Source organism: Hypoxylon fragiforme (assembly GCF_022984875.1).
Source record: "Hypoxylon fragiforme strain CBS 206.31 chromosome Unknown GGS25scaffold_3, whole genome shotgun sequence".
Lineage (NCBI taxonomy): Eukaryota > Fungi > Ascomycota > Sordariomycetes > Xylariales > Hypoxylaceae > Hypoxylon > Hypoxylon fragiforme.
This window is the reverse complement of record NW_026054758.1, coordinates 599,442-622,400: the sequence shown is the minus strand read 5'-3', so window position 1 is coordinate 622,400 and position 22,959 is coordinate 599,442. Positions and strand designations below refer to the sequence as shown.

At 39.5% G+C, this 22,959-nt stretch overlaps 5 protein-coding genes across 5 annotated transcripts; 3 read left to right on the top strand and 2 right to left on the bottom strand.

Moving 5' to 3' along the window:
- The first annotated feature begins 771 nt into the window (after nt 1-771).
- Nucleotides 772-2,644, top strand: GGS25DRAFT_165793 (Clavaminate synthase-like protein). Its single transcript, XM_049256523.1, has 5 exons — nt 772-1,218; nt 1,285-1,521; nt 1,593-1,672; nt 1,736-1,899; nt 1,978-2,644. The coding sequence occupies exons 1-5, from the start codon at nt 969-971 to the stop codon at nt 2,450-2,452; spliced, it is 1,206 nt and encodes a 401-aa protein (XP_049118558.1). The 5' UTR covers nt 772-968; the 3' UTR covers nt 2,453-2,644.
- Nucleotides 2,645-2,877: 233 nt separating this feature from the next.
- On the bottom strand, nt 2,878-5,675 carry GGS25DRAFT_519083 (uncharacterized protein; the record flags this gene model as incomplete). Its single annotated transcript, XM_049263642.1, has 6 exons — nt 2,878-3,199; nt 3,271-3,306; nt 3,828-3,922; nt 3,988-4,012; nt 4,832-5,258; nt 5,375-5,675. The coding sequence occupies 6 exons, from the start codon at nt 5,673-5,675 to the stop codon at nt 2,878-2,880; spliced, it is 1,206 nt and encodes a 401-aa protein (XP_049118557.1).
- Nucleotides 5,676-6,235: 560 nt separating this feature from the next.
- On the top strand, nt 6,236-8,593 carry GGS25DRAFT_519082 (uncharacterized protein; the record flags this gene model as incomplete). The annotated part of the gene is made up of 6 exons (XM_049263641.1): nt 6,236-6,629; nt 6,697-6,827; nt 6,958-7,075; nt 7,221-7,606; nt 7,679-8,032; nt 8,186-8,593. The coding sequence occupies 6 exons, from the start codon at nt 6,236-6,238 to the stop codon at nt 8,591-8,593; spliced, it is 1,791 nt and encodes a 596-aa protein (XP_049118556.1).
- Nucleotides 8,594-8,971: 378 nt separating this feature from the next.
- GGS25DRAFT_479873 (glutaminyl-tRNA synthetase) lies at nt 8,972-12,383 on the bottom strand. Its single transcript, XM_049260045.1, has 9 exons — nt 11,626-12,383; nt 11,210-11,553; nt 11,141; nt 11,030-11,084; nt 10,836-10,922; nt 10,751-10,778; nt 10,599-10,662; nt 10,066-10,522; nt 8,972-10,002 (listed from the first exon to the last, which is right to left on the bottom strand). The coding sequence occupies exons 1-9, from the start codon at nt 12,003-12,005 to the stop codon at nt 9,520-9,522; spliced, it is 1,899 nt and encodes a 632-aa protein (XP_049118555.1). The 5' UTR covers nt 12,006-12,383; the 3' UTR covers nt 8,972-9,519.
- A 9,080-nt stretch (nt 12,384-21,463) lies between these two features.
- On the top strand, nt 21,464-21,891 carry GGS25DRAFT_519080 (uncharacterized protein; the record flags this gene model as incomplete). The annotated part of the gene is made up of 2 exons (XM_049263640.1): nt 21,464-21,578; nt 21,659-21,891. The coding sequence occupies 2 exons, from the start codon at nt 21,464-21,466 to the stop codon at nt 21,889-21,891; spliced, it is 348 nt and encodes a 115-aa protein (XP_049118554.1).
- Between the last annotated feature and the right edge of the window lie 1,068 nt (nt 21,892-22,959).

The window sequence follows — 22,959 nt, the reverse complement described above, 5'->3', positions numbered from 1 at the left end:
CTCATCTCATCACACTTAATACTTACCTACCTACCTACCTACCTGCCTGCCTGCCTACCTAACCTACTAGGTATGTATGTAGTCCTACTAGGTATGTAGTCCTACTACATGTACTGTAGGTAGTAATTCCTAATTCCTGCTATCTCTCTCTATCTAGCTAGGTTCATGGATGTGTTAAAAGGCAGCTGCCAAGAAATTGACTCACTTTACGGTGTGCAAATCCGTTGATGCGTATGGCTAAAGTGGGATTATTAGCAAAAGCAAAATTGTTCAGGACCCCGGGAGGTGCGCCATGCCCAGTGCCCACATTATACAACGCCCAATCAGGGGGACATCGCCCTATGAAATAGACGACCGGTAAACCTCAGCTCGGTTGGCTCCATTTTGAAATCTTCGAAACGGCCGTGTAACCAGGGCATTTGATGTTACGTCTCACAGATAATCCTCCTTGACCGGTTCCCGGCAGAAGTAGTGTAGTGGGAACGCTGAAGGATTTCGGGCTCGAAGATCGTTTTGTTCTTGTGGCTGCTGACAACTTGTCCAAAACACCACCCACCACCACCACCACCACCATCAGATTTGAGATGATGAGATCAGATCATCGCCCTTGGAACTCAATAGAGGAATCACAATTCCGATATCACCCGGAACTATTAACCAAGTCTTATTTTGATATTGAGGTTGGGAATGATGTTGGATAGGATTCTTGGGTATTATTGGCGCCCGCATCGTTCGTTTGACCGTGCAACGATGGCATCGCGAAGAGCCTCATCAGTATCTCTGTATCTACCTAGATAGGGTCCCTGGTCAGCTTTTGTTCCCCACGCAGGACGGGCGGGAGCATAAATTGGCGTTACCCGAACCTGTCAAATTCCAGATCATGTATCTAGCTGCTAGTGAGATCCAACGATATCATAAATAAGAATCGATAGATGACACAGAGTGGATAAGACCCCTGAATCGTCATCATGGCTAGCTCTCCGCTATCGTATTACCCTCCCGAAGACCAGCTGGCAGCTCGTGTCAAGCTGTTTGAATCTAATGCTTCGAATGTTGTTGACTATGGAAACTCGAACGGCCTCGGGAATCTACCCGTGTCTCTAGAGTCACCCCTGGCTTGGTCTCGTGAAGACATCGAAAAGGATATGAACAAATGTGTACTGAAACTCTCAGAGAGTGATATCGCTGCCCTTGAGCGTGCAGCTAGGAACTTTGAGGGTTTGTGCTATCAGCCCTATAAACCTACTTTGTGAACATCAGAGTACTTACACGTGTGATACACAGATCAAGCCATTGCTCTATCCAATATTTCCCCTGACAACTTCGTGCTCCCAGAGAGTCTTAGAAAATCTCTACGGGGCGTGTCGGACCAATGCTACCATGGCCGTGGGTTTACCGTCGTTCAAGGCCTTGACCCTACCAAGTATAGCCCCGAGCTAAATGTTGTCTTCTATGCCGGAATCGCAACACATGTGGCGCCTCAACACGGATTCCTCGACAAAAATCGTGTTAAAGTTCTGTGTACGTAAAAGGCACCATCTTCTTCTTTAATCTTGATAGTTATGTGTCTTAACTAACTTCACGTCCTCCAGGCCACGTTGTGAATGCTGCCGGCGAGGCTTCTCCCGACGAAGCAGCTCAAAAGTCCCCCGGATTCACCGATGGGCCTTTGGTAAGTCTTGACCATTGTTGTCAAAGATTCTCCGAACATCAAAATTAACGAATAATAATCCAGGCCTTCCACACCGACAACTGCGAAATTCTTTCCTTGTATGCCGTGGACGTTGCCTCGACCGGAGGGCAGACCTTTGTGTCAAGCTCGTACCAACTGTTTAACGAGCTAGCCAAGACAAGGCCAGACGTACTAGCAACCCTATCGGACCACTGGGTCCTCGATACGTAAGCCAAGCCATCTATCGACGTTAGCCCCTTATTTGTCAAAAAAAAAGCAATACTAAACTCCGAGGGGGACAACAGGTTCAAGGATTATACCCAATTCCCACCCGTAACGCGGCCCATGCTCCACGTCTCCGACACCGGCGACGTCATGTTCACGTACTCGCGCTTCCCGATGGCCGGGTTCAACGGTAAGCAGCGCAACCCCGCGCTCGCGCCCGTGAACGAGGCGCAGATCGCCGCCATGGACGCCGTGCAGTACATCATGGCGAAGAACGCGGTCGCGCTGCCGTGGGGCAAGGGGGACATCGCCTTCATCAACGACATGGCGATCATGCACGCGCGGTCCGGGTTCACGGAGGCCGACCGCGGGCTGCAGCGGCACCTGCTGAAGTTCTACCTCCGCGACCCCCAGCAGAGCTGGCCGGTCCCGCCCAGCGCGCAGAGGCAGTGGGACAAGATCTACGGGCCCAACACCCCCGATGGCCAGCGGAAGGAGCTGTGGTGCGTGCGGTATGAGGCGGGGCAGGAGAACGACTGGGAGTCGAATGGGTAGATGGATGGGCGGTGTTATCGTTAAACGCTTCTTTTCCCGTCTGCTATTATGAGGAACTTTTACCAGCTGCTGTTTTGTTGAATACCTAGGTAAGGCTGAACGAGGTCTCACAGTGGTGTATTATCTTGTCACTGCTTCATGCGGAATCCCATCCAATACGGGTACGGTACGTCTTATAACCGGCCTAGGGTGGTGGGCAAACGATGAACTTTTTCTTAGCATATGATCTTGGAAGGTAGTTCTATGTGTCTTTCGCGTACCTATCTATCTAGTAGTTACATTCGTTAGTCGTACAAGAAATAGGATATGACTCTCTCTCCACTGCCCGCAACGCACTCAACGACCCCTTCAACAATATGACAGTACCTTGTGCTCTCTCCTGTGTCTTATGTCCATATTTATCGCCTGTACAAAGAGACGTATGGCTAGTACCATTCTCGTGCTTGATTATTCTTGCGTACACTGTGAGATCCCTGGGCGGGTCTCATTATCTGGTTAAGTTTCTCGGTTATAGGAGCATCTGTGAAGTCGGACAAGTATCTCATTAACGGCGACTCGTATTTGACTTTGGGTCTATAGATCTCGGGCCGGTTATTGTCAGTCGTCGATTCGGAATTTCGAGACATGTTCGTTGTTGACGTGCGCATAATTCCTCGTTTGGTGGGGATAGCTAAAGTGCCAATAGCAATCAAGCTTTGGCAAAGACGACGTACGGGAGTTTCGAGTTCTGAGAAGGTATACACGAAGCTGTCCACGTTAGTATTTTGGCATGTTTTTGCCTGACTGCACTGTACCAGTGTTAGCCACACGGAACTTACAAAAGGTGGGCAGACTTGATGTCGCTATGAAGAACGCTGATAATTATTTTAGTTACGAGCTTCAGGGGTAATATTCTTATCCTTTAGTCTGGCAATGGTATCATGTAAGCCACAGGTTGGAAATCCAAAAGATTCAATTGTAGCGTAGCATCAATTGTCTTTCGGCGAGGGCGAGTAGGAATTTCATGTTGGAAATTTGCCCGTGTTTATGGCTTTGGAAAAGTAGTACAGACCGTCGCGCAAGGCCATCAGGGTGATACTTCCGCTTTTACAACCTGATTTCTCTTTTTTTCTTCTCTAGTCAATATCTTTCCGATTTCCCATCTCGGAAGTTGATGTTGCGCATTGTCAAAGATGATTTTCATCTTTCCGATTCCTTAAAATGGATAGGAGAGACGAGGCTCGACATCGCGGGGCGGACTTAGCCACATGTCCGAGGGGATTTGGTAGTATACTTGCAAGGCTGCTTTGGCAATTAGGTAGTATTGGTCCAAAGACGCTATAACTTAGACAGTTACTCCAGAAATTATCATGCTTGAGACTGGCTAATGCTCTACTTTGCTGGGGCCGGTACCAGGCAGAGATACTGATTGTAGGACAGAGGAACGATCTCGGAGCAGCCGATGAATATGTTGGCTTGTGGATTCCAGTACTAGATATAGGTTAGCATTGGACAAAGGTATTAATAAGGTCGCTCATAGGCGGAGAAACACATACCTCGTTCCAACCATCGTAAGCCTCACTAAAAAATATAGAAGTAATATAATATAGGTACTAGGTAATCTTAGGTTAGGCGAGCCCCCCAAAGCGTGCATGTTGAAAAGGGGGAGAGTGTAAGGAAACGAAGTAGCGGGACAGTACGAACTTCGGTTCAAAAGACATAGGTAGGTAGTAGATCTATATATATCAATAGGGACCGAAGCATGATAATAAGTTTGAATTCCCGTTTCCAAAGAGGCAAACTCCCATCCCACGCTTAGATGACCTGTAATAATGATCATCCATAGCCTACTTTATAATTTCTATAGAATCAATATAGGCGTATTCCCAAACACGCTGGTAGCTAATAGGAATTGCTCTCTCCTCGGTGCGCATTCCATAGTATACAAATGTACCTACATTGGGTTTTTGCCTCCATGTATAAGTAAAGGCAAATAGACGTGTCATATTAGTAGAATATTACCTGTCATAAAAGGGGCACTCCACAGTGTCGCGTGAACCAAAGGTTAGAAGTACTTTTAACATATGAACCATGCCATAGAAACATGAATACTATGTAGGTAGACTGATTGGGAAGGGCCTCGCCGTTATGCCAAGAGGGCTACCTAATTTCTTCTCAAACAGGTACCAGGCAGATAACCACCATTGAAGGTTAGAAAAGAGACCTATAGCCATACGAAGAAGCCTAGAGAAAGAAGTTGAATGGCCTAGATGGCCTGAGTAGGTTACGTAGGTAACTACTAAACAGCGTTAGACACGGATGATGACAAGGGGAACAGTGCGGATAACTACCTAGGTATACATACCTATTTTTATAAAAAAGAAAAATGGAAAATCTTACGATAGACCAAAGCGACAGCGACGGAGAAGCCAGGGGCAAAGATTCCAGGGCCATCCAGGCCTGGAATAAGTCATTGCCCAAATTTCGAGTTTCTCGGCTTCGTCATCTGCCTGGACGAAAAACGAGCCGCAATTGGTGAACCTCAGCCCTTCGTAGAGCCTCTTCCCCATAGGGCTCGCGAGCACGGTGGCGTACACGGACGATTGCGATGCCTGCTGGATCCCCCACTCGCAGAGCCTTGTTCCAGCTCCCCTCCGCCGGAAATCCGGGTGAGTGGCTAGCAGCCATAAGTGGATCTGGCCGTCGCCGTATCTACCGAAGAAGGTCTGGAACCCTTCATCCATACGCTGCTTGAATGCCCTGAAATGGGTAGCATCCACGTCCCTTCGTCGGGGCTTCTCATCTAGATCGTCGGGGACACCAAGATCTGGTCATGTGGAAAAATCAGCTTGGGAGGTTACAATAAAAGTTTTACTTTTTTTTCTTTTCTCTTCTTTCTTTTTTCTTTAACTAGGTATACGGTTCTCTGTGGGAAATTCTTACCACCTCCTTTATGAGCTTTACTGATGGAGAGATCCCAGACAGAGAGAGCAATGGCCTTGTCGTCGTTGTCATCCGCTGTAACAATAATAACTGCATATTTGTCAGGTTGGTCAAGATACTCTCTATATTCCTGCAAAATCCATCTTCGGTTGTCTTCCGGACACTCAAATCTGTGTGGGAATCGATAATTAAACTCTGGATCATCTGGAAATCCCTTCTGGGCTATAGTCGCAATGTCTTCCAGGTCATCTAGGGTTGCTGTGCGTAGGGTCAACCCCTTTTCGCGCTTACAATCCCCCATGGTCTCTCTGTACCGCGTACTATAATAGGTCGAATGGATGGGCCCGAGCGTAAGAAAAGAGGGCTTCCTCCTAGCATGGTTGGGCGATACCGTAGAAATATTCCATAACCATTCCTTTTCTACTAGCCCAAGGTACTCTGACCCCTATTCACCGGTATACAGCAACTGATAGCATCTGATGCCTACCCTACATAAGCCTGCTGTATACATATGTAGGCGACTGGATATGCTTCGAGACCCCGCACTTTCCGATTCCCCTTTTCAGTACCGATTACTGAATGTAGTAAGGAATGTGGTCTGGACAAACTGTTGAGGCGTCAATGCCTGACCGGTCAGCCATGCTAGTGACATATGCATGACTATCCTTATGATAACATCTTCACAGCCTCAGCAGCGATATTAATGCTGGGCATTCAAAAGTGTTAAGGAATCTCGGTCGGTCGTACGCAACGCGCAGCCACGTTACAGTCCCGCAGGAGTGATCAACTCATGGTGATTAACTTCTACATACCTATTCTTCCTGCTCCTTTCCGCTGATATTGTAATACCTACTACATATAATGGACTTCTCTGAGTTTGGTGAACCCACAGTGCCGTCATCATCACCAGGGAGTACAGATTCCAATACGGGCATGCAGCCAATTCTCTTACCGGTAAATCCCTCAGTGTTCACTCTGGCGCCACCAATGTCTTATCCCGGGGAGGGCAACCCCCACGCGCGCCTCAATGAAGATGTAGACCGACACCCGCTATCAGCGTATCCTGGAACCGATCTTACTACCGCACTACACAATCCTATTGCTGCAAAGTACGAGGAGTCCCCAGGGGATCTCAAAATAGTCCCCTACAAAGTCCAGAACAGGAACACAAAACGTGAATCCAGCGGCGGGCGCGCTTTTCGCGTTAACGCACTCATTAACGACAAGGCTAGTAGCTTGGATGACCTCTACAGAGGTGATCACCGTAGTAATACTTCGAAAGAAAAAAAAAACCCCATGGCTAACGGTGACATTTTCACCAGAACCCGGTATCCAATTGGCAGCGCGACAAAAACGGCTCGTCTCAGGGATGTTTTCAGATCTTTGGGGCGAACGAAAGGGTACGTTCAGACTTCGATGCTGGGTCCCGATCCAGTACAGCGATAACAAGAGAGTATGGTGCTTGTAGAAGGTGTCGTCGACAGAAGCTGAAAGTAAGTTGGAACACTATTCCATACCTGCCAAAAAAAAAACAAACTTGCCTTTGTAGTTCATAGCTTACTTGATGTTGATGTTAACAACAGTGTGACACGTCGAGTGACCCGTTCATGCCGTGCAAGCGTTGCGCAACAGTGGCTCATGCTTGTCTTAACTGGCCTTGCACACGGGTAAGCATCCTCGATTTGGATTTACACAGACGAGGTAAGCGAATAAAACATACTCCGAATGCCTGCCTGCCTACCTACCTCCCAGTTGCCTGCCGAGCATACCTGCCTACCCAGCTAGGTAGCTATCTACCAGATCTTGACGAAAATGGTTACCTAACCCACCTGGGCATTTCTTTTAGGGTCAACCCGTAGCAACGACCTCAAGACCTGGACCCTTGACCAGAAGATACGTTACTACTGGAACGTGGAAAACGGCGGTGAAGCGCTGGAGAATCTACAGGTGACGATTACCCAGGACCAAGGTATCAGCTTTGCTGTCACGGTCAATCAGTTCGTGCCGCTTCCGGGCGATACCACAGGATGGAAATGGAAGGACGCAGCCTCCCAGCAGAAAGTGCTGGAGATGCCTCCGTTCTACATCTGCAACGAGGAAGAGGCCGAATGTAACATGAAGAATGCGGTAACGACTGGGAAGGAAGAGTACATCAATGTCCTGCTGGGCGACTCAAATCCAATCACCAGGAAGACATTCGAGGCAGCGTTTAGACATCTAGAAACCTCTGAAGTACGTGATTTTCCCTTTCGCTCCCTCTTTAAAAGGCACGCCGGTTTCCTTATTAGTAACATTCCCCTGCAGAGTAGACTCATCCTCGACTGTCTAAAGTTCTGGGTGGCCACACGTTTCATTGAGAAGCCCTGGCGGATCTGCAGTGCCGGACTCCCCGGCTTCTACCCTTCCATTGAGCCGTCGTGTCCCTTCAGTGGGATCATTCCTGTAACTCCTATCATGGACACGCAGATTGACGATATGGCCATCAAGGCCCTCCTCGACCCGTTGGGGAAGAGGATACTAGCGGAGTTGAATCGAAAAATTCTGGAAAAGACGAAGGAGAATTGGTGGGAGATTTACCTTGCCACTTTCATTATCATGAACAACTTCGAGTTCGTATTCAATGATGTCCGCGACTATACCAGCCGCCATGGATTGAGAGTGAGTGCACCCGTATCGTTGGACGTTTGTCCTCTTTTGTAGCCCCACTTTATTTCTCCGTCCTCATCGTTCCCCCCTATTTTTTCTTCACCTTCCAAATCCCCTCCTCTTCCCACGTATATCAAAGCTCATACTTACACCCATCCCAAATAGCCATCCACCACCGGCGCCTTCTCTCTTACCAAAGGCTACTTCCATGCCTGTAAGACCATTCTGCTCTACTTCCGCTTCGCATGCAACGGGCACGCGCCGCTCTCTCTCGCCTGGCAGTCCCCTAAACCAAATTCCAACCCTAAACTCAAACCCAACCGCGGCTCTCTTTCCTATTCAGCCTCTTCCCTGGACCCCATAACCTACAGCCAACAAGAGTACCTCCTCGAAATCAAGCGGGAGATCGACCGACAGAAGCCGTCTCTTGAAGCCTGGCGCGGCGCGTCCGGCTCCGCCTACCAGACCCCGCTGTACTTCAGCTATCAAATTCTCGCCGAGGACTGGAGCCCGGATATCCATGTTTCGGAGCCGGATGACGGGTTTACTGAGGAGGATTTTCTGACTTCTTAGTATGAAGAAAGGTGTTGGCTAGTGGCGATGGTCGGTGGTCCGTCGGTAGTTATTTCGAACGAGGTAGGTACCCGGGCAGGCAGGTAGGAGCCCACCTCCCTACCCACCACCTGGAATGGGATGTGTAGGCACATAGATACCTACGCCTAAATAGATTAAGCGACAGCAACGGAGACGAAAAACGAAAAAAGGGTAACAGAGGAAACATAAGCGTGGTATAAGACGAATAATGAACACATCATATAGAGGAACTAGAAACGACAATAACGACGCATAAACAGGGAAAGGACAATTCTAGGTTAGGTCAGGACAATTGGGGAACACACGAGACACTCAAGGTTGGTGGGAAATATAGGTTAGGTACATACATAAAAGGGAATGGGAGGGACGGGAATATATATATCGCAAAGTACGAATACGAAGTACGAAGTCGCAGCTCATCCTTCATTCCACAAGCCATCGTGGGATAACGGCGATCTCTGTGTTTCTGTATAACCCAACCTGACACGCGACAGGACAGGACAGGACCTCCACTAAGCTTACCCTACCTTACCTACCTAGGACGTGTTGAAATGATATGATATCCTTCCAAGTGATGTGTTCAGGTGTGATACACAACCATTCACTACCGGAGATGAAGTGAAATGTAACTAGAAACCACGGATTTAAGGGTCCGTAAGTAAGTAAATCCAAGTAAGAACTGTCCTGGATATATCTCGATTGATGATTGGGCACACAGAAATTACACGCATGCATCGGAATTGCGAGGCGAATTTGCCATCCATTGAGGTATTTAGGTAGGGTAGGCGTGCACCCTATTTGCGGCCACGATAATCTTCAGGGCAAACCGTTTGAATCGTCATGTTGTACATGACCATCTTTCGCCCTCATGCAAGCTCCGCCCTCGATAACGCAGCCTTCGGAGTTCAACTCTTCCCCGCGTCCTCCTTCAGCGCCACAATCCTGTTGAGAATGATGTGGTCGTCTGTGGAATCTGAATCCATGGCGAAGTAGGCAATGCGCATTGCCTGGAAACGAACACTCTCGGGTCCACCCTTTCCAAGCTCACTCTCGCCCGCTGCTTCCGGCCACGGTGCTCTCTTCTTGACTTCGTCGAAGCCAGATTCGACCATAGCATTTGGATAAATAACTTCACTCTCTGGGTTGATGTCTTTGAGGAAACCTCCTGGTGCATCGTTGGGGTTATCCGTATTGAACAATGAGTTGTAGACTCTAACTTCTGCTTTTCGAGATCCTGCGGCTTCAATGGGGACCCACTGAATATACGCCTTTGGTTTCTTGGTCTCCTTATCGAAAACTGCCCGAATCTCCGTTACTTTTCCAGTAGCCTCGTCTTTTGTAAACGACACAGCTTTGATAGGATGGGGAACTTGGAGGAGACCGACGGACTAAATCACAAAATTAAGTAACAACATTGGCAAATGCAAAAGACCCATGAGATAGATACTCACCTTTCCTGGAGCAAGGCGGAAAAATGAAGGGTCAGCTTCTTCTCTAAAATCAGAGCGGTCAATGTAGACGGTCTTTGTGAATGTGACATTGTGAACGCCCATCTTAGGCTCCTTTGGGCTGAATGGAATGGATAGAACGTTTCCATCCAGATCATCCGCATCTTCAATCACCACAGGGATGGGATCCAAGATAAGCATCAGACGCGGGACCGTGCGCTCGAGGTATTTTCGGATTGCCTGCTCAAAACGTTTGATCTCGATAACCGAATTAGCTGTAGTAACACCGAGCTCGTTGACGAACTCTAGAATGGCGCCAGGCGGAACACCTCTACGCTTGATGCCGATCAGGGTATAGAGTCGCGGGTCGTTCCATCCTCGGACAATCTTCTCTTCTACAAGCTTAAGGATTTTTCGCTTCGAAAGGATTGTACCGGTGATCGACAGTCTTCCATATTCACTATATGTGTGTTAGTAGGTGAGTGAGATCAATCGGGTCGTTAGTCAAAGCAGTCCAATTGAAATATTAAATATACCGCTGCATCGGCTCATATACGCCGAGAGTCTTGTTGAGCCACTCATAGCTTACTCGACTTTGGACTTAACATACAATAGTTAGCAATCAACTCAATAATAATAATATGTGAAATGGGTAATGGGGTGAAGGAAAATGGCGTGGACTGCATACCAAATTCTGTAGTGCACAGAGAATGTGTCTAAGTCGCGTTAGCAAAGTGTGAAACCCGAATGGCGATAGCTAGGTGAGCACTTACAATGCCCTCAAATGAATCGCAAAGACAATGTGTAAAGTCGTAAGTTGGATAAATCTTCCAAGCATCACCAGTGCGGTAATGTGGTTTCTACCAATTCTAGGTCAGTTTGTAATAGGGGCAGTGGTCGTTTGCCAAGACGCCTCAGGGGTTCAAGAGTCCCCAATTATTTTACTTGTAGGAAAAGGGATACTCACGTCTAGGACGCGGTAAGCTGCAAGATCCCACATCTGTGGGTTACCATCCGTTATACTACAATTTGTTAACATTTACACCTGATCATAACATGCCTCCGAAAAGTAGCTCACTCTATATAGACGTTAGAACAATTATATCATCGTACTATTCATCGTGTTAGTTATGACGAATAGACATACCTTGCTTCATTCTGAGGAAAGCTTCCTGAGGCTTGTATTTGCCATCTCGCATATCTCTGAACTTCTGCAGGTTCTCCTCAGCAGATTGTTCAGCATGCTTGCAGCGGTAGCGTGGGCCCGCTGTGCCTTTCTCACCACCGCGTTGAAGCTTAATTTCAGTGTCGCTGCACTGGCAAACATAGGCCCTTTCGAGCCCGATTAGCTTTTCGGCTAAATCGTAGAGCTTTTGGAAGTTGTCAGACGAGTAGGTGATTTTGTACGGCTTGAAGCCAAGCCACTCAACCATCTCGAGAATTGCATCAAAGTAAACCTGCTCCTCAGCTTCGGGATTTGTGTCGTCGTAGCTATTAGTAGAGGTTAGCCGTGCCGGGAAGTGAAGTGACGCTTCTTTTAGGTGGTTTACGTGACGTCCTTACCGAAGGTAACATTCGCCCCCATGATACCTAGCGAAGCCAAAGTTGACTGCAATGGCCTTTGCATGTCCAATATGAAGGAATCCGTTCGGCTCAGGGGGAAATCGAGTGAAGACGGGCTTCATGGGTCGAATCTTGAAAACTTCATCGAGGAAGCCCGTTTTGAACATGTTGTTGGGATCGATTGTTGGTTCTTCGGTAGCGACTTTTGGTTTTGGGGCCGGCTTAGGCTTTTCATCGTTCTTTGCATCAGTCTTCGCAGCCTCCTTTGCCTTGGCCTTTTCACGCTTCTTTAATCTCTTCTTTAGCTCGGCCTTGGAGATCATCTCTCCCGTCTCATCGTCGAGCTGTAGTTTCGCGGTACTCTCTGCTAGGTCCGCCATGATTGCGACTTATTGACTGCGCAAATAATAAACTAGATTTATTCGTTCGTGGATTATATCCGCCCAAGTAGATGTTGATTCGCGTTATTCTTAGTGTTGCTGATCCGGTGTTGATGAAACTGAAAAGAGTCACTTCCTGCCCCTCGTTTTTTGTAGATGAGTCGACCAACAATGAGCCCGATAAGATAGCCCCTCTTAAGTGGGTACCTGTAGTTAGTGGGTAGATCATCGCTGTGCAATGATGTTTGTATCGATAACCGTCTGCAGGGGTGGTAGCTCGAGGCCTGGTCAATGCGTTTCACGGCAAGCATGCCATAATCTTGCTGTTCATCTATAAATAGGGAGGGGCCCACGTGATACCCCTCGCCATACTCTCCCCCCTATTTCTCGTACACAACTACCTATATTCACATAACTTCACCAAACCTAGGTTAACTCGAATTGTATCATGTATGCTCCCTAAATCTTCGTTGAATTATAATAGTCAATGAATTATTATTCTCCGAGTAGGAATAATTCTTCGCAATCTTTATCATTGGGATGCATGGATTCATTGGATGAAGGTAGAATGATTCTCGCGAATAGGGATCCCCACTACGATAAGCTTACTAATCATCCATACCTAGTTATATCCTGATCGTGGAACATAGGAGCTACAAGAGATACACCAATGGGCATGCCATAAGAATCCGTAAATCCCAGTATATTGATGATGGGCATATGAAATCTACCACCCCAGGTTGTTCAGAAAGAACGAATACTTCGTACAAGAAAAGAAATACACCCCATCAAAGGAGTACTGAATGTTAGGTACCTTCCCCCTATCGTCAAATCTAGAGGGAGTTTCGCCCACGGCACTAGGTGCAAGGATGACCGAGTGGTTCTCGGCCAGCTTATTGGCAATATGTCGCATGATAGTGCACACGGCGGAAGCATCCATCCTCTCCTTTCCAGTGCAGTTGGCAGTGTTTTCAACGATGCTACGAATCTCTAGTACCAGGTTCATGTTACCTAGGTACTCGGCACTCTGAAAGAAGCCGCTTGGCCTTCGCCGAGCGTGATGATCTAATTTCTGACATGAAAGAAACTCCTTCAACTAGCGCGCTGCAGTTTTGGAGCATGGCGACGTATTCTTCCATTGCCGCTATGGTGCTAGGTCCTGCCCAGTGCTACATAGGGGTCTCCATCAAAGCAACAGATACTGGGCAAATGACACTACCAACAGTCTGCGCTCCGAGGCAGAGCCGAACTTGCAAGTCGGCAACCGCTGCCGTAGAGCCACACGAAGATACGTCTGGAGCACAGTATAAGCCATGTAAATCAATGGTTTTGGGCCATGAGTTGGCTTCCGTGAACTCGGTCGTGTTTGTTCAACCAAGTAACAAGAATGCCTGACTGAGAACTTAGGAGTACGCGCATGTATTAACTGACCAAACATGAGGACCCCGACAGCTTGTAATATGGCGATAAGGGATAAATCGGCGTGGTTGATGATCATGGTAAATAGGGGAGTCGGATTACGTAAGCATATCTACCGTATACAGGTAAGCTCATACCTTCACAGTGCTATCCCGTTCCTTGATGCGTTCGAAGAGAGAATCTGTATGCCCTTCTTCAGCAGCTATCATATGACCAAGGTGTTCTTGGGTAGATTAAGTAGCTAGGTGGCCGTCAAGCTGTATAATGGTGCGTTGCAGTTGCCTGGGGCACCCTAGGCTCCACTAGGCCATATATTAGCACTACGCCATTGTAGTCAGGAATAAAGCAAGCCTTCTTCCATTCATATTTCTTCTTCTTGGTTTGCAGTTATCCTGCAACATGGTACCATTATCCCTGAGTATTATCGGATTTGAGGCCCCAACGAGGACCGGCGAATAAGGAAGTGGAAATACATACCTTCACGAGCTCAAGTTATAGTACACCAGATATACCAGTAATCAGCCCCATGTTGGGCCAGGATTCTCTAGGGCTCACCAACGTTACTTGTTAGTTGTAACCTATCTTATCAGAGCTAGTAAGAAGGCTGACGTGTATGTAAGCACCTGCTTGATAGGTAGGCGAGAAACTTGAGCATGCCGACCAACGAGGATTTTCAACTTATAACCGGCTGAGAGGCTTCAACATGTCAGCGATATATTACCAGGCACCAACAGCTCTCGGAGGTATTTCTAAATAGCAGTTGTGAATTGCAATAACTGATCTTTGACATGCGCCTTGCACGCCTTGTCATTCTCAATAGGTATCAGCATGTCAGTTGTCCCATAACTTCTGACCGCTAGGCCTTTACCACCTGTAAGAATTTTATTTTCTTTACTACAAGTGAGCCTCTACTTCTAACATCCGCAACTGGTCGTTTCCTTCATCGCCACTAATTGCGGCAAACAGTATGAGCTACACACATCCAAGGGTAGGTAGGTGCAGTTGACTGGCGAATCCTCAACAGTAGATACTTAGGTACTAGGTAAGTAAGTATCAAGTAAATCAAGCTATGTACTTGACCCCAGTTGACTCACATTACCATGTGGTGGTGTGTACCTAGCATCGATCACCATCCAAAACAGCAAGAAGGGAATTTCCTATTATGTACAATGTCTCAAATAAGCATCTTATTCCTCGGAGATAGTTACACTGATCGTAGCTGTCTATCAGACCTGCATTGACGAATTCAAGACAATCTGTGCCCTCCTCGGAACTCCTCGATCGTTACCTATCTCAATAAACGTGGCTACAAAAGTACCGTCGACTCCAATTACGTGGAATGTGTAGTCCTAATTAGGCAGACTTGGTTAAACTCCGGTAATTTTCTCCCTTGACAGATACTCAATTGAGACCATAACTCGACATGTATTGCGCGAAAGAGTTATAAACTACCGATATGGTATCTTCTCCCTAGGCCTTTTGAGTAGTGATACACACACTATGATCCAGGCACAAAGTTATCATTGACACAATTTTATCCCTCGATTTCATAGACATCCCTAAGTGTTTGGAGCGTAGTGGCAGCAACTTCAATATTGTGTGATGGACTAGGAATATGAAGTATCAACTCATAATTAGGTACGTAGGTAGATACTTGCTTTTGGATGCCCATCGCTGTGGCGACGTGTTAAGCATCACCGATGCGAGCAGGCGAAACTTAGTTGCTTACATCAAAGTAGGATCACTCTTCACGTACCTACAATATAACATCGCCCAACTAGGGATCGAGATAGTATCGCGGTAGCAACTCTCCCTCATATTGACTACTACTGGTGTAATTTAGCGACAGGTAATCTGTTGCAGTACATCTGTAAGTAAGAAGAAGAAAGAGGAAAGGAAGAAAACTTGCTTTATTTCTAAATTACGGATGGCGGAGTGCCAATATATGGCTATAAGGGCTATATGGCTAAGGATGTTTAAGACATCTATAACATACCTTCATTAATATAAAACCATACAACTATTGCCACATTTACTATTAATAGATAGTCTTAAAGCTATATAATTAAATAATTAAAGTATAATTTTCTATTTCTTTTTAAAATAATAATCGTTTTTCTTTTTTAATTTTTTGAAGTAATATCCGTAAGTTTATTTTTTTTATTTACATTTTCCCAAATTTATTAATCGGATAAAAACCTTATATTTTTCTTTTACTAGTGGTTTAATTAGTTTATTTGTTATTATTTCCTTAATTCTAACGTGTTAAATTTTAATATTTTTATGTTAAACTTTATCAATAATCCATTTATATTGGGTATCGATATAACAAGTTCTTATTATATTTAAGGGATTAAAAATTATAACAATCGTATTAATTAAATCTGAAAAAAGCAGTAAAGGCTTTAATTAAAAATATCCCAACTTTTAAAAAAGTTTTAATATTCATATTTCCGATAATCCTATTAAAAATAAATTAATAAACTTTATTTCCGTATTATTTAATACGACTAATAATTATTTCTTTAAACTTTAATATATAAGGCCTTCTACTAAGGTCATTAAATAAGCTCCCGTTAATTTTCTTAATCTTAAATAATTTGCAAAAGTAATATTTGCTTAAATTATTAACTTTAAATTCCTAAAATCGTATTTACCACTTAACGTTATTTTAAAGTCTTATATAATATTAATATATTTCCATAAATGTTTTTTTAATTTAAAATAAATTTTGTTAAATTTTACGTTAACTTTTATAAAGGTTAATATAATTTTAATTATGTTTAAACAAGTCTTAATAAATAATTAATTTAAAGATCTTATTTCTTTAATATATTTAATATGTTTAAGTTTAATAATTTTTTCTTATATTAATGAGATTATAATATTAAATCTTTATAACGACTTTATTCTTTTTAAAGTTTTAACATTATACTTTAAGAGAATTTTTCTAATAAATTCGGATTAATTAAAGAATATTTAACATAATTCCCTATTTCGTTTAATTTTAAATTTAATAAATTTAGTTATTTTGCTTATTTTATTAAGCTTAAAAATATCGTTTAAATCGGTTTTTATTTTCTCGATAATTTCAAATATATTACCTATAATTAATAAATCGTTAACATATATTAATATAAAAACTCCTAATTTTTCGTTCTTAAATAAATAATACTTCGTAAATATATTTTTAAACTTTATCTTTTTCATTATTTTTAATATATTTTTAAACCATTAAATTAAAGCTCGTCTTAAGCCATAAAATGCTTACTTAAGCTTTTATATTCGATTTATTCCATCTTTATAACCAACTATTTATTTAGTGTAAATTTCGGTTTTTTTTGGAATTATATTATTTAAAAACGTAATAATAATATTAAATTATAAACATTTAAGGTTAAAAATTACTACTAAAATAAAAAAGATTTTAATTATAATTAAGCTTATAATTGCAACATAAACGTCTTAAATTACCTAAGAATTATTAATCTTAAAATTACCACATATAATTAATTTTACTTAATTATATATAAATTTACTTTTCTTGTTAAACTTTTAATTTAAAACTTATTTAATTGGTAATAATTTTTCTTTTAAAGGAAGATTAACTAATTTAAAAACCTTTCGTTTTACAAAACTATTAAATTATTTATTAAAGGCTAATTTCCATTATTCCCATATCTTTAAATCACTTTTAACTTGTTTAAATAATTTAATTAATAATAAAGTTATAATTTATTTAACTTTAATATTTATTAAAATATAAGCCGGTAAATTTTTTTTAATTTAACTTTTATAATAATAATAAATTTTAAGCTTTATTAACGTAAGAAAAAACTTTCCTTTTTCTTTTATAAGGCTTAATTTATTATAAAATATTAAAGCTTTTTTTTTTTAGAAAATCGTCTTAATTATAAAGGTTTTAAGGGTTAAAGTGGTGGTTAAAGTAATCGTTAAACTTATATTAGCTAAAAAGGCTAAAAAAGCTAAAAAGGCTAAATAAAAAATTAAAAGAAAAGTTAAATTTATTTAATAATATATGTATTTTCCATTTATTATTATAATTAATCTTTTTCGTTTTCTTTTTTTTCGTCCTTTTCTTCGTCTATTAAATTATTATAATCGTTAAAATTAATATTTTTTTTCTTATTTTTTTAATTTTCTTTAGCTTATTTAACTTTATTATTTTTTTTATTAAGCTTTTTTTTTAGATTTTAGCTTTTTTAAAAGATCTTTTTTTAATTTTTATGATTTTTATTAGGATTAAAGTTAATTTAAATTATTATTATATCTAAGATTAAATTTTTATTTATATCACCATCCTTAATTATGCTTTATACCATATTTTAAAAGTTATTACTTTTATTTTAATTTTTAAATTTTATTTTAAATTATGTTTTTAAAAGCTTTTTAAGAATTATAATAAGTATAACCTTTTTAAGCATTCAAATTAATATATAAGTTAAAGCTGGAGTAATTTTTAGGGTAATTTCCGGCGTGATATTAAGTGTTAAAGTAATTTTTAAGGTTATTTTTAATAAGATAATAGGTGTAGTTATTAATGATATCGATATTAATAATCGACTTAGTTTAAAACTCGATTTACGATTTAATTTAAAGCTTGGTTTATAATTTAGTTTAAGGCTTAATTTATAACTTAGTTTAAGGTTTAATTCATAAGTGGATTTAAGGTTGTTATAATTTAATTATTATTATATTAAAGATATTATCGGTTTTTCTTATTATTATATTTATAAATCAAGCTTTATACTTTTTAAATAATCTTAGGTTTTAAATTTTTTAAGGCTAATTCTAGCTTTAAATTTACTTAACTTTATTAAATTTAAATTAATTAAAATAATCTTATATTTTAAATTTTTTAACTTGTCTCCATCGTAACGTCCTTTTTCGTTAAATTTGATATTTTTTACAAAAATAACTTAATTAAGTTATAGCATTTAAATCTTATATATTTTTAATTATTTATTTTTATATTTTATTATATAACCTTTAATTACTTAAGATGCCTACTTTTTTTTACGTGGGATTTATTTCTTTCATATTTAAGTAATCGTTTTAAAGGTTTATAAATTTAATAAATATTTTTTTTTTATTTTTTTAAAAAGTTTAAAGTAGTTGTAAAAACAACTATAAGAAGATTTATAATTCTCGTTAACCTTTATAAAAAATAAATTTATAATTATAACAGCTATTTTTTTAACTTATAACCAAAAAAATATCGATAACTTAAATTTAATTATAACAGCCTTTATTAAAATAATTATTAAATCGTTAACTTTTTTAACTTATCCGTTTTACTTTAATATATAATTAATTATTATTTTAAATTATATATCGACTTTTTTAAATTCATTCTTTATAACTCCTTTCTTTCCTAAAAATTCTTTTCCTTTATCAAAATAAAAAATCTAAATTTTAAGTTTAATTTAAAGTTTAACTTTTTTTTAAAAATTAAATATTAATTGGTAAATTACTTCCTTATTTCTTAAAAACTTTACTTATCGATAACTATTATATTTATTTATAAATATACATAAATACTTAAAATTTATATAACCTTTTTAACTATAAAATAAGATATTTATATAAATAACTTAAAAAAATCATAATGTTAAAATTAAAAATACTTTTTAAATAAGTTTTTTTACTTTTATTTATACACATATATCGTAAAATTCCAACTTAAATAAAATCTTTAATTTTAATCCACATTTTTTATAAGTTAATTTAATTTTTAAAAAGCTTATATGTATTAAACGTTTATATATTAAGTTAATACTAACCGCTATAAAAATAATTTAAGGTTTATATTAATTATTAAAAACTTCAAATAATTAAAATACTTTTAATCTTTATAACCACTTAATCTTTGCCACTTTTTAAATTATTAAATCTTTTAAACGTAAAATATTTATTATCTTATTAAATATAATATTGTTATTTCTTAATTATCTTATATTTATTAAATTTATAAACGTTTTTAAATAATAACTTACATTTAAAAGTTATAAATTAATTACACCCTTATTATTTTAATAGATTTTTATTATCACTATATTATAACTTAAAGCTTTAGCTTTATTATTATTTGAAATTATTATATTTAATAATACTAAAAAAAATTAATAAGTTTTAAACCACTTAAAATTATTAAACATATAATTTATATAACTTAAATTATTAACGCACACATCTCAAAAAAGGTTTTTAATTTAATTAAAATTTATAACTATAACTAAAAAAATATTCACTAATAAAAAGTTATTATTTACTTATTTGTATAATAAAACTTTAATATTAACATTTAATAAGCCTTTAAATGTTTTATTTTTTCCTAATTTAATTGCTATTTTACCCTTTAAAACTAGCTTTAACTTTAAATAAAAAACATAACACTTTTCAATTCCTTTTATATAACATTTTTTACATTAAATACACCATTATTAAATTAAATAATATTTTTTTTTATATATTATATAATCGATAAATTATTTCTTCTTTAATTTTAATAACTCACCCCTTTTAATATTTAAATTTAACGATTTAAATAAAAATATAATTATCATTAAATCCTTATTATTCACCTTTTATATAAATTTTTTTAAAAATAATTGTTAAATTAGGACTTTTTTTTGGTAATCCCGTTCCAAAAATCGATATTAATTTAAATATCGTTTCTTAATAACTTTTATTATATTAAATATCTTTATAATTTCAAATAAATTAAAATTTAATTACTTAAATTTATCGAATATTTTCTTAAATTTAATTATATAGTTACGCAAAGTCATTCCATCTTTAAAAATAAGGTTTTTTAATTAATAATATAATTAAGATATTAATTATTTAAAGATTTTAAGTATTATTTTTAATATTAAATCGTAAACCACTTTAAAATCGTTTTTTTTATCTTTTTAATTAGTTATTTCTAATTAAGTAATCACGTTTAAACTACGTAATAAATTTGTTAATAAAGCCATATAATAGATTTGTTTCTTGCGATATTTTCGTTTTATTTTATCGGATATTTCTTGTGAAAACGTTTATTATATACCATTAATAAATCTATTAAATCCATAATATTAGTAATATTAATATATTAATCTTTTCCATTCTTTAAATCTATACTCGTTAAGAAATAATAAAATTAATGGAAAATATAATAAGCCTTTTGCTATTTTAACGAATTTTTTAATTAATTTTAATATTTATTTAATGTTATATTTTATCGTTAATTTTTCGTTATTATTAATAATTAAAAAATTTATTATTTCAAGATTTTATCTGTCGTATTATTATTTTAAATATTTTAATAACCTTGTTTAAACCTTATTTAATAAGTTTTTTTTAAAATGAATAAATATAATACTTAACTTTAATACCTTTTTAAGCTCCTTCCTTAATAACCTTATCTTTTAATTTAGTTTTATATTAGATAAGTTTCTTACCTATATTTTGTTAATTTAACTTTGGTTTTATAAAAATTAAAAGAAATAATATTTTATAATATTTCCTTTAATTATTTAATATCTTTTAACATTAAATCGGCGCTTTTTAAGCGGTACGGAGCTTATAACTTATTATAATATATCTATAAGTAAGAAGAAGAAAAAGAAAAGGAAAAAAGCTTATTTTATTCCTAAATTATAGATGGCGGAGTGCCAATATATGGCCATAAGGGCTATATGGCTAAGGATGCTTAAGGCACCTGTAACATAATCTGTTCCAGCAGTTTGTTGGTTGGTAGATTAGGTACATGCTACCTATGTTATAACATACCTGGTACTATCCCTGAATGTAGGTTCCTTCAAAAGCTTCAATGTTTGTTGATACACATGTGTGCTCAAATCCAACATAAATGACGGTTATAGCCATTCTTGGTCTTCTGGGATAATCATGTGGAGGTGCCTTTTTCAAACCTTGTGAATGCCACACTGCCTCCCTCTAAGACTTCCATAACTACCATTCCATTCATCGAAGTATACGTGTGTCCTTCGGCGGAGAACCTACGCACGACCATGGTTCACTGTATAGTCTTCGGCACTATTCTGGACTACTCCGGAGCAATGAGCGCTGTATGCGATATCCGCCTGAAGAGCAGTGATTCCTCGACCGATACAACAGTGCAATCCTGTAAAGGCCGGGCGCAACACTGGCCGAGCATTTGAATCGCAAGGAGGGAGAATCGAACGATGATAACGATAATCTCAAAGCGTGGCAGTGGGATGTGAAGAGAGTCACTCTTGAGATCAAAGCTCACATCATGCGAACTTTAATGCTGGGGGTCGGGCCGCACCTGGACACTGCCCACGAACTCCAAGCTGGCATCCCGATTCATATGCCCATGTATGATGTGCCTTGCATAAACTCCCAGATGGTGAACGTGTATCACAGACTGCCATTATGTGGTAATGCTTGTTTCAAATCTAATAGAGACGGTTCCTGATCACTTAGAGAGAGGCAGATATGTTACACGGTACTGGGAGGAGGGATAGTTACCGGCGAGGGTTGCTGTACTACGTTGATGAGATGTAGCCGAACCTAATAAATCACATGACTTTGTTGTGGCTATAGTGGCTTAGTCATATTGAGCCCCGCACTTTTCGGTAGCTGTCAGTTACATAAGACAATCTCCTCAATGTTTTTGATTCTTCCCTTTTTCTAATGAAACATCGGCTTTCGAACCTCAGTTCCATATCAGTACCTTAATCACTAGGGATACTCGACGCTGGAGGAAGTTGCCGCACTCCCTCATCGATGGATATCAAAGATGGATATCAAAGATGGATATTTGATTCACGGACGCCATGTCCCAGATGATTCCCCCCTTGTGACGAGGGGATCTCTAACATCCCACCGGATACTACCTATTACAGATACTGTAGCCCCTGTTGTTCTAGCTAGTCCCCGGGTACACCTTTGACAGATGCGGCCCCGGATACCCGTCGGTTGATCTCCAATCGCCGAAGAACCGCCCGCGTTAATCAAGCCGCCACAATTTGGGTGTTAGCGCTAACACCGGAATGGATTTACCGATTGACTGCCCCTACAGGCAAAACATTGCCCCCCCGGATCACCATCCTCCTGGCGAATTCCGTTAAGATTCGGCGTAGCGGATTCCTACTGTCATCTATTGACAAGAAGTTAGGCGGTTTTCTGCAAATATACTACGGCGACTCAGACGCCTTTCTGGCCTTGATTGGCACGCACAACCCTCATGATGTAAGTTTGCCTGGAGTGCGCCTAACTAAGTAGACAACTTCCTTGTGGATATCTGCTGAGCCCATAGAGGAGCATTTAGATGTGTTGGCTCAGTCGGCCCAAGCTGTTGCGCAGAATGTTGATGTTAGCCCATCCAGGCCATGATCTATACTGCATCACTCAAGCCAAGAAATTTCCCAGTGCCTCTTGTTGCGAAGCTGTCTGACTTGTGCACAGGCTCTTACGCTCTGTCAAGACGACATCTTTAGTAGGTTTTGCAATGTTGCCAAGACCTGGAACAACCAGCGAATTG